At 47.3% G+C, this 10,936-nt stretch overlaps 4 protein-coding genes across 4 annotated transcripts; 2 read left to right on the top strand and 2 right to left on the bottom strand.

The window, feature by feature from the left end:
- Positions 1–1,417: 1,417 nt before the first annotated feature.
- LY89DRAFT_671703 (NAD(P)-binding protein) lies at positions 1,418–2,576 on the top strand (the record flags this gene model as incomplete). Its single annotated transcript, XM_018213234.1, has 2 exons — positions 1,418–2,164; positions 2,415–2,576. 2 exons carry the CDS (start codon positions 1,418–1,420, stop codon positions 2,574–2,576), a joined length of 909 nt encoding a protein of 302 aa, XP_018068700.1.
- A 2,070-nt stretch (positions 2,577–4,646) lies between these two features.
- On the bottom strand, positions 4,647–5,792 carry LY89DRAFT_136243 (uncharacterized protein). Its single transcript, XM_018205277.1, has 2 exons — positions 4,851–5,792; positions 4,647–4,800 (listed from the first exon to the last, which is right to left on the bottom strand). The coding sequence occupies exons 1-2, from the start codon at positions 5,559–5,561 to the stop codon at positions 4,708–4,710; spliced, it is 804 nt and encodes a 267-aa protein (XP_018068699.1). The 5' UTR covers positions 5,562–5,792; the 3' UTR covers positions 4,647–4,707.
- A 1-nt stretch (position 5,793) lies between these two features.
- Positions 5,794–8,684, top strand: LY89DRAFT_136225 (uncharacterized protein). Its single transcript, XM_018205276.1, has 4 exons — positions 5,794–6,579; positions 6,633–6,858; positions 7,396–8,313; positions 8,462–8,684. Exons 1-4 carry the CDS (start codon positions 6,025–6,027, stop codon positions 8,473–8,475), a joined length of 1,713 nt encoding a protein of 570 aa, XP_018068698.1. The 5' UTR covers positions 5,794–6,024; the 3' UTR covers positions 8,476–8,684.
- Positions 8,685–9,478: 794 nt separating this feature from the next.
- Positions 9,479–10,625, bottom strand: LY89DRAFT_686825 (dienelactone hydrolase). The gene is made up of 4 exons (XM_018215370.1): positions 10,391–10,625; positions 10,169–10,340; positions 9,967–10,111; positions 9,479–9,906 (listed from the first exon to the last, which is right to left on the bottom strand). Exons 1-4 carry the CDS (start codon positions 10,497–10,499, stop codon positions 9,559–9,561), a joined length of 774 nt encoding a protein of 257 aa, XP_018068697.1. The 5' UTR covers positions 10,500–10,625; the 3' UTR covers positions 9,479–9,558.
- Positions 10,626–10,936: the final 311 nt, after the last annotated feature.

Raw genomic sequence — 10,936 nt, 5'->3', positions numbered from 1 at the left:
CCCTCAATCCTCCCTCTCCCTCAATCCTCCCTCTCCCTCAATCCTCCCTCTCCCTCAATCCTCCCTCTCCCTCAATCCTCCCTCTCCCTCAATCCTCCCTCTCCCTCACCAAATACACCTACCGACATCTCCCAATCTCCCAATCTCCAAACCCCCAAATTCCACCGAACAGTCTAGACCAGCGATAGAGGGGTCGATTTACCCCGCGCTACAGTACCACATGAATCTAGGGGTCGCAGTTGCACAACTTAGCCGGGCGGAATCGGATGCGGGGCGTTTTGTGTGTGTGGTAGGTGGGACAGGGGAGAGAGGGGCGAATGAGAGGTTGATGGTTATGAGGGAGGGAGGTTGGTTGGACCTTGGGTTAGGTGGTGGTGTTGAGTTGAGTACGTACCGACCGTCAAGTGTTGGTGTCGTTCTTGGTATATATAGAAGAAGATTGAGGTTTGGAGTGAGTTTAGAGAAGATTTATTGGGCGAGAGGTTGTTTTTTCTGTGCTTGAAGATCTGGGAGTCACTGAACTCAATCTTTTAATTGTGTGGCGTTTAGCGCGAAATCCGCAGAGTGCGCGGATTGCGCTGGTTGCGCTGGTTGCGCTTAATGCTCTTGAAATGAATGAAGCTACGAGCGTATATGTATATCTTACTTTGATCGATTTACTTTTGAAAGAGAGTTGGTGTCTGCTGTCCTTGAATGCTTATTATTCTTTCTCTTTGATGATTTTCTCTCGAGATACTCTTTACTGTCAAATGAGTTAGTTCCTTCTCTTCCTGCTAATGATCTCCTCATCTCTTCAGCTATTTCCGAACAGTTTTGGACTACGTCAGATACAAGTCCTTATCCAGTATCTAATCAGATCTTTGCGTACCGTAATCCATTCTCCTTCTGCAACCAGAAGGCACAGAAATATCTATCTATATCTTCCCTCCGTACTGTGCTGCACTACTTCGGATCCCAAACCCAATGAGCAGTATATCTAACTTGCGTTTCGACAAAGCCGTCGTAACATGAAAAAGAGGCACAGCAATTGTTGGGTCATCGTCGCGAGGGTTGTGTTCCGATTGAGCGCCACATGCGCTTCGTTCTGTATTCAGTTGCTGACGCCGTGTTTTTGTGTTACCTTGTTATCTGTCTGTGTTACTTCGATAGTGTTTTGTTAAGAGAGTTTTGGGGTCTCGAGTGAGAAATTGAGAATGGATTTCTTTACTTCTTTCTTTTGGCTCTTTAGTGGGAGATAGGGGCGAGTTTGAAAGTATAACTCACAGAGTTGAACATTTTTGTCGGAATATATCTTTCCTGTTCTTTAGAGGAGTAGCTCATTGCTATTGGAAAGAGCCTATCACCGTGGCTATTCTACTCAGCTTTGCCATACCTATCTTCCACAGCACCTCTCAGTCCTCTCTCAACAACCTCCAGAATGTCTTCTCCCTCAACCCAACAAACCTTCCTAATAACAGGCGCAACCGGCAACCAAGGCCTCTCAACCATCACCGCCCTCCTCTCCCTTTCCATCCCGCCCTCGCAAATCCACGCCCTAACCCGCACCCCCTCCTCCCCAAAAGCCCAACGCCTCCTCTCCCTCGGCCTCACCGTCATCCAAGCCGACATCTCCCACCCCTCCACCCTCCTCCCCGCCCTCCAAAACATAACATCCCTCTTCATCCTCCCCTTCTGCGACATGTCGGCCCCATACCTCCAATCCACCCACCTCTCGAACCTGCTTTCCGCCGCAAAGGCCGCTGGAAGCGTCAAGCATATCGTGCTTAGCACCGTTATTTGCGCTGAATTGCATCCAATCTGGCTCCGTGAGCGAGGGGACAGTTATCTCGGGAGGCCGTACTACGAATCGAAATTCCTGTGCGAGGAAGTTCTCAGGAAAGAAGCGGAGATGGGGGGATGGAGTTACGCGATTGTGAGACCGGGGTGGTATTCGAATACGCATTACGTGCCGCCGGAGTGCGGGAATCATTTTCCGGAGTTGGTGGGGGAGGGGGTACTAAAGGTTAGTTATGGGGTGGGGGAGAGGGTGGGGCATGTGGATGTGAGGGATGTTGGGGAGGTGGTTGCTGATGCGTTGGTGCATAGCGAGAAGTGGAGGGGGAGGGAGGTTGATGTTGTGGGTGAGAATTTGGGGATTGGGGATGTGGCGGGGATTTTGGCGGAGGTGAGTGGGAGGGAGGTGAGGGTTGTTGTTAGAAGTGAGGAGGAGGATAGAGCGCTGAGGGAGGAGTGGGAGAGGATGGGATGGTGTAGTGTTAGGGGGATTATGTATCAGTGGGTAGGTTTTGGTTTTCTTTGGGGTGCTGGGTTGGGATGGGGATGGGATAAGATGGGAGCATAGGTGTTTTGCAGCTCGCAAAGATCTCAGCTTCTCAAGAATTTTCTAGTACTTGACACTGCTGACTTGATCATAGGTTATGAAAGAACTCCCTGGAGTTTTTGAAGTGAAGATAACGGGAATTGAGGGGATGGGTCTAAAGTTGAGGGGCTTGAAGGAGACCTTTGCAGAAGGAACGGAAGAGAGGAGGAAATTATTTGAGATGTGGGGTTTGGAGGAGAAGAAGGATGAAGAATGAAATAGTAGTGGCAACAAGTAAAAATCTACAGTCGAGCATTAGATCGCTGGTTATGGCCTGAATATCTTAGCATGTGTAACATAACAAAGTGATGCAGATCCAAACTCAATTCGTGTGTCTACTCCCTAACTTCAAGGAGGAGGTATTAGCATAATAAGAAAAACGCAAAGTTAAAACATCTAATTCTAAGAATAAGACCTTTATGAGTTTTTGCTCATCCACTCTAAGACAATACAACACAAAACAAGCAAATTATGTTTTCTAGAGAACAACAGAGCCCGTGCAATTATATTGTCTTGGAGACGAGCAACTGGCTTCCTTGTAGCATCAGGTATCGAATTCCTCGACTCGAGGGTGGCCAAGAAGATGAAATCTTTCAACGTTGTGCTTTTGCCTGCCCACTCTGAACGGAAGCTGAAGCACTATTATTCCAGTTAAGGAGAGGCTGTATTCGAGCACGATTGGAGGATAGCTCGGCCTATTCGCAGCGTCAGCCATATTGGCCTGGATAAAAGATCTTGGCCAAGGTGTTTCTTATGACAGAAATGATCAAGTCCCAAGAATTCAAGATGAGGTTGAAATGAACTTTCTTGGCGAACGGAAGCTCCCGCCCGGATCCCAACTAGCCTTGTTCCGCCAGAGCTTCTTCTTTCCAGGACACATGCACCATCACACCTTTCCCCTCTCTACGACTGATTAATTCCGTCCCACAATCGCACATTCATGTCAGCCGCCCAATTGCTACTGCCTACGAAGCTGGCGACCCAAGTTCGAGACATATGGCGAGCACGCGACACGGCACACGACAGATCCTCCAGAATAGTTCTTATACCTTCCGAAACCGCGATACGATTACCAGGAACTTTTACGGGGGATACGAGGAGTTCGAATCTCTGGTGGAGGATCATTCAAGCCCAAGATTGATCCTCAAATGCGTTCCAGTACCGACCATTACTTCGAGAGACTCTTCGAACGCAGAGCGCGCTTACCAACACCACGATACTCTACACGAAAATTATATGTGGATAAGTCCAGGTGAGGAAATGAATATCTAAAGCATGTTTCTGCGAGTCTAGGGCTGCTCTGCAAATGTTGGAACAAGTTTGCACAATCTACGGATATCTCCATGCGAATGTCTAGACAATCTGCCAGGACGAGACGGCACAACAGCACAGAACCACGAGACCAAATCCTCTCATATACCTCTTGGAGCTTGTGTACACCCAAGATCAGCACGTTGTGTGGCTTGGAGCAGGAAATCGCGAAGTATTTGCCGTGCCAGCAGCAGTCTGATGGACGGGAGTATGCGATTGTCGATTTCTCCGGGATCATATGCACCCTATCAAAAAGTATACGGCAGTGGTCTAGATTTCTTTTGCTTTGATTGCTGGCTCTGTCTATATATTGCACTTACTGGCATATCCCCATATGGCCAGAGTATTACAACTTTCGGTTCCAAATCTCTCTCTGCTGTCAGGATACTGGAACGCTAGATAGGGGCATTGCCATTACACCTTCCCTATTATTTTGATGTTGCATATCTGCAATTTATCAACTCTTTGCGGAGAGACCCAGAAGCAGTTTCTGATTCTATGAGAGGCTACGCGCCAGAAAAGCTGAAAGGAGGAGGAGCTCGAAGGGACAAGAACTCAAGCGACTGAAGATTCTGATGCCAACTACCAAATAGAAAGTTTTGCACCTTATTCTGCGCGCTTGAAGAAAATTAACTTGACTTGTTTATCATCCTTGGCAAGTTTGCCCTGATGATCGTGGATGTCGCGAAGAGCCCCAAAAAGAGTAGCTAAAATCCTAACGGCACGAAAATTGCTGCTTCATGCTCCAGCCTTGCGCTCACTACTTTTTGCAAACTTTTCATGATAGCATGGAATCATTCGCAAGTGTTCAATTATACTGTCCTGCCAAGGAAGAATAAATTTGCTAAAGTATCATATATCGCTAGCACCAACCAATCCGGAACTCCCGGAAACACTGCATATAATCGTCTTCTGACCCTCCGCTTTGAATCTCCTTCTCCAACTTCAGAGTAATATCTCTAAGCAGAATACCACACGCCTCAGTCTGCGTTCGGTGCAGATATGAGCTACAGAAGAACCTCCTTGTCTATTGTCCATCATCCCAGCAATCCTTGGAATGGGCAAAGAAGCTGTGGCCACACTCGTATCAAAACCCCATGGCAAGTAACTTGCCAATGGCTCCCACATAGGTAATGATACCTGACTCCGCCCAGTATATTAGCTGATACTGTGCCCATATTGTACTTAGAGGATCTTTGTTCGTCCACAGACGACCGCTATTGCTTCTGGGAAATTCTCCCAACGTCTCAACGCCTCCAGGAATCTCAATACCCAGAAATTCGACCAACTTCCTCCATCTACTGTCGTCGGATTCCCCTGGTGCATCAATGACCATCTCCATTCCTCGCCCCTCCATCTCGTCGGTTGCGAAGAAAGCTCTAACATCTCTCATATGATTCACATATGTTTTCAAGAACATCTCCTCATTTCCGTCCACCTGGTAAGCGCCATAAATCGTGTTATGCCCTTCCCATATTCTGGATCGAGTGTGTCTTCTCATGCTCTCAAGCCAGACTTTTTCTGATTTCCTCAAACTGAGGATGAATTTTGAGTCTGGGTATGTCTTGCTCATGTTGGTGTAAACTTGAGGCAGAGACCAAGGAAGGTCTTCAAACATCTGGTATTTCTCAGACATTGACACGACAGGTCGAAGGTTCGGGCCTGCAAGCATTGCTTGGTGGCAAAGATAACGGGACCAAATGTCTGTCCACCCTGATCGGCTATAGTTCAACAGCTCGAAAGCATCTCCCAAAGACGTAGTGCCGGTCTTTGAAAGTCCTATCACGAAGACCTTCGGAGTGGTTGCTCCTCTTGATGGCAAACCCATGACGAGGGCAAAAGGAATCACGTGGAGAACGAATAGTGGCAGAAGAACTTGCAGACTAGACATAGTGGAGTATGTTTGTCAAATTTGTTCTGTTTCTTGTTCTTTGAGGATTCGTTCTGAGATCTGTTGAATTTAAGCTTGAACGTGGGGGATGATGTTCATTTAGCGGCTCGCGGTCAAGTCCGCAGTTTGGCTTCGCAACCTCTTCCCAAGGTTTCACGGAGCCAAACACCCCTGCCAAGCTGCCATTGGCCTTATCGAGGCGAGAGTGCAGTGGTGTGTCTGATTCAACGTCCATCTGGTATGTCTCCACGTTGTCTTGGTGGAGTCGATCGCTTTCCCCGTCTGCTGTGTCATTTTATCCCTGGCAATAGTGTTCCTGGGATCCTGGTACAGGCTGCCAGAAGTACATTTTCTTTAAAATCTTCATGATTCGCCTTTCTTATTCTTCACGTGTCTATTTGTACTTCGCTGCCTGATGTCTTCGTTGCAGGCAAGGCTTACTTCCTAGATCATCATCATTCCAATGATCTCCTTATCATGGTGTGCTAGCCGATGTGGCGGTATCTCACTTCTTTCATTACTTGCTCTATGTTCTTGGGTCTTATTCAGGGCAGCTATAAGCACAACAGCTCAACCACATCAAGACAGTGATAACCATCACATGAAAAGTCGATTTACAACAGCCAAATATGGTGGTACTTCAACACACGTTTTCGCATACTACTCTCTCCTCGTTCACAGCTTGGTAGTGGCATTTCAATTCCGAGCTTGTCGAGCAGTATGGGAGGGAACTGCAAATCTTCAAAGGACGAAACTACAGAAATGGCTCACGAATCGGCACCTCCATCGTCGCTGGAAATATTCAGCGTCGTCGCTCTCAAGCACTGATACCTCCAGTTCTCCGTCATCACTTTCTTCCAGCGAGGTTGGTGATTGGGACTCTTCGACAGAGACAGAACATGAATTGGAATTGGTGATTCACGCCATCCTCGTTCCCAACTACAAGGAAGATATCGAGGGACTTATCGAAACGTTGCAAGTTCTTGCTTCTCACCCTCAGGCGCGCCATACATATGATGCACGTTGATCCAATTCCATCTGAAAATATTGTTATACTGACAGTTTGCACAGGTATATTTGGCCATGGAGCAACGCGAGCTTACCGCCAAAGCCAAAGCCGCCCAACTGGTCTCTAAATTTAAAGGCTGCTTCAGGTTCATAGCAGCTACCTTCCACCCAGAGGATATTGCCGGGGAGTCTCCAGGAAAGAGCAGCAATTTGAGCTGGGCTGCTCGAGCTGCTAGCAAGAGATACGAGATTGAGACAAGGAGGGATGTCGTTCTGACTAGCATTGACGGTATGCTTGCCTCTCATCCCTGCATCTCATATTGTCCCCATGTTGCTTCCAACTTTCAATAAGATAGAGTTATCTGATTACGCACACACGGTACCGAAGCTTGCCGTCGTTCATCCTACCTTGCATGCATGTCGTTGGAAACATGTCACCACAAGCGAGGCAATGTCACCGCTTAGCGCTCGGTAGCTATCAATATTGCAATTATCCGCGTAATGTTTTCGACCAGCAATTCCGTTCCCCGACGACTCGTGGCAGGCATCAAGTGACGTCTGATGCAGAAACTTTCCAAGTAAATGTCGGCGGCGTTCATCACATCGCATTCAAGTGATACCGTTGATGATTTCAATATCGCTCAAGTTGCGGATCGTAATGCTCATAAGAGAAACGTGTATGGCTCATTGGAAATCGCAAAACGATGTTCAGTTTTCGAGGTGGTAGGGTTTCTGGGCATGGATAAGTTTTGATCCAGTAGTATCAACCGCTCCATGACCAATGTCGGAAGCGACATCACTTGCTAACACACCTTGTGTCTCACAGCCGACAGCCATCTTTCCTGGAGATACTTTTCAGAGATAACCTCTATGCACTTTGCATACTCAGAAACCGCATCGACAACTCTCTACTCGACGCCAATCATCTTCGATAGGAATGCGCACCTAGTTCCCGGTGTAGTGCGATCGGACGTCGTTTGGAGCGCAGCGGGTCTTTCAGGTCTTGGCTCGACGATATGTCCACCAACGTCAGTCTACTCTGTTCCACTCGAACTGGTGGATCGAGTCGGTGGCTGGGATACGGGACCAGATTCGATTGGGGAAGACCTTCACATGTACCTGAAGTGCTTCTTTGCTCTCAATGGCAATTTGACCACGAGGTCGGTGAAGAGCCCCGTGAGCCAGACCAATATCACGACTTCTGCAGGCCAAGGCTTGTTGGGACAGTTGCATGGTGTTGATGCTCGTTACCGACAGGCACTTCGGCACATGTGGGGATCTTTGGATTCCGGTTATGCATTGAAGCAGGCTATGGAGGTGTGGCGCCGAAGGCGGCAAACACAGCAGGTATGCCAGCCTTTGCATCTGACAACAAGCTCGAAGATGAGGAGCAATACTTCCTTCGACTGGCAGAAGGAAATCTTGAGATCAGATGACTCGGTTATGCGTGTCAAGATTGAACCTCCGAACTGGTTCAATATCTTTCTGCTCTTTCACCGCTTATTCGAAGCACATTTCATGCCGGCACACATCTCGATATTGGTCGTAGCATCGACTCTCTATCGGGCTCTTACCCCTCAAGAGGAAGACACCTTCAGTATCGCATGGACGTTTGTCGCTACAGATATTTTAAGGGCAATAGGACTCCTGACCCTGCTCGTCTTCTTCTACTCCTACCAACAATATCATCATCTAGCTCTAGAGGCTCGCCGAAATGAGATGATAGCTGCTGGTCTAGCGGAAGGTATGAAAGGAAGCTTTAGTTTTAGATCTTGGAAGAATGTATTCGATTGTGTTTGGATTCCCTTCGTGGCGCCGTAGTATGGATCCATACCTGCTATTCATGCCCAGCTGTGTCATTTCTGGACATTGGATCTTACTTATGTTGTTAGTAGTAAGCCAATGAGGGCGAGTGGCAAGACGATATGATTAGAGGAGACGACGTTACAGTACATACCTTTTTTTTTCTGCCTCGAATTTTTGGGATGGAGGAGATACATGTTCGGCGATGTCTGGAACATCGAGCTTGATTGTAGACTTTTCTCATGCATGGTTGATTATCATCCTGTTGAGATACCATTCGAGATTTTAACTTATAACGACGAAAGATTAGACTGCAATATCTGTTTGTGTCTTATCTGTCCGAGTGCTTCCAAGTCTTTATTTCTTCTGCTTCATTCATCGCAGTGAACCTACCTATAAGTTGCTATGTGTCTTCCTTTATTCCTATGTTTCGAATGAACCAAAAGTACTCAGCAAAATTTCATCGCAAGCTTACGACTGCCAATTCTCGCTTACGAGCCCAGCGGCATAGGTTTGTGCGCTTAGGGGCATTTTACACCTAAATTCAAAAATGAATTCTTTGCGATCGTATTTATTATTTAATGAGAAGTTTAATTCATTAATTTTATTCTTTGCCTATGAATATAAATTATTCACTAATATTTACTAATCTACAATTTGCGATTGTTTTGAGAGACTTTAGATTTTCAAAGCCTATAAGCGAATTTGAGAAGCCTAGAAATGCCAGAAATTTGCCCTGAAGCGCACAGACCTACGACGCTGGGCTCGTTAGCTGGTGACCAAGACTTGAAGATCATCGGAAGACGGTGCACAATATCTCATCCGATTCTAGCAGACGCCATCAGAACACTTTCCTCGGCATCCTTAGTTCAGCACTGCCATAACTCCATTACAACCGAGGTGAGGTACTCCGCCCCTCAAGTACGCAGTTGGCGCAAAGTCTAAAGCATAACAGAGCCTCAAGGCATTTGCGGAAAGAACCACATCATCTTGTACCCAAGTTCACATAAGCTATGTACAAGTGTTCGGCACCCAGGCCGCGCTGTTTATTGTTGGAAAGGGTGGAGGAGGGAACAGTACGGGTAACGGTACACTTAAAACCCAAAATACCAGACCCGAAAGTTTTATTTCTATATAGATATAACTAGTTATTCTTAGCCCTGTATTGAATAGCACGTCCAGCATTCTACAGACGCGAAGAATTCAAATCAATATACTTCCCAAACCACTCCAAAACAACATTATACGCCCTCAAATACTCCTTCTTACACTCCTCATCCTCCAGATTTCCCCTCGCGCTCATCCACCCATGAATCTGCGTCTCAAACGTCTCAACATGCTTCTCCACCGTCAACGCCTTAGTATACGCCTCCACTTCCTCAGCGTTCTCTTCCTTAGAAGCCAGGAAACACGTCGGGATCGCGACCTTGCCCGCGTCTTCTGGTGCCATTAAGCCCGGGTGGCATTGTGCGGAGACTTTGAACAAGGAATCTGCACCAGATGTTACCGAGACCACTTTACCGCCCCAGCAGAACTGTTGTTTGGTTCATATTAGTATATCGTGAGATTCCTAGATGTGGAAAGAATATCTCACGCCCAGTGCAGCCCAGTTTTTCTTCCCGTATTTCGCTTCAACGGCAGCTATGATCTGCGGGATGCGCGGGATGGCGATAGCGGGTGTGTGGGAAGGGAACCATTCATACAGCGCGTTCTTCTTCTCTTCTGTCACGGGAGGATACCTTTCATTCATTGCTTCTCAGCCAAAATCCCTCTGTACACTCAAGAGTGGGGCATACCAAGCAATATCAGCCGGATTCCCCTCGAAGAAATCGGGCATGAAGACTTGATATTGATGTTTCTCATCGGAAGTAGCGAGGATATCGGCTCCTTGGATCGTCTGCGGGAAGTACCCGAAGATATCGTAAATAACGAGGATGGCGAGCTTGGCGGACTCTGGTCCCGTGACGTCTGAGTGTGGGTGTTAGACTAGAATATGGTGGGGTGAGAGGGAGATAAACATGTTTTGAGGCCGTCGAGAGTCTCGTATGTGCCCTTTGGTGAGTATCCTTTGGAGATTATGGGCGGGATGTTGCAGCATGCTTTGCTGTGGCCTCCGATTGACTCCATTTTTTTTAAAGTTTGAGTGAAGCTTATGACGGTATCTAAGGAGGAAACTAAAGATTGTTAAAGAGAGATAGAGGTCAAGGCCGTCTTCATATCCTCGCACACAAGTCGGAGCTTCCAAATACAACAGAAGACCCGGCGTCGACCCACGAATCAAGACACCATCTCGCAATGCTTATTATGTGGAGCCAGCTTTGGTAAGCTGGAACGGGCCTTCCCCACTGGCTTACTCGTACTTAATTGGAGGAGCAGAACAATGCACGGCCTCGGAGCAATAGATATCGCCTTGATTCCACAGCATAGCCCAAAAGAGATCAATGTTTCCGACTACAGCAGCATCCCTCCAATTTGTGCCAAGGTGCTCGGCCCTGAATTGTCCCGCAAAGGCTTGCGTTTGCAAAACTTAGGCAGCCACTAAAAGCATTACTTGGCAACCGTCT

Source organism: Mollisia scopiformis (genome assembly GCF_001500285.1).
Source record: "Mollisia scopiformis unplaced genomic scaffold LY89scaffold_17, whole genome shotgun sequence".
Lineage (NCBI taxonomy): Eukaryota > Fungi > Ascomycota > Leotiomycetes > Helotiales > Mollisiaceae > Mollisia > Mollisia scopiformis.
Note: the sequence above shows the minus strand (reverse complement) of the source record. Positions and strands in the feature narration are given on the sequence as shown.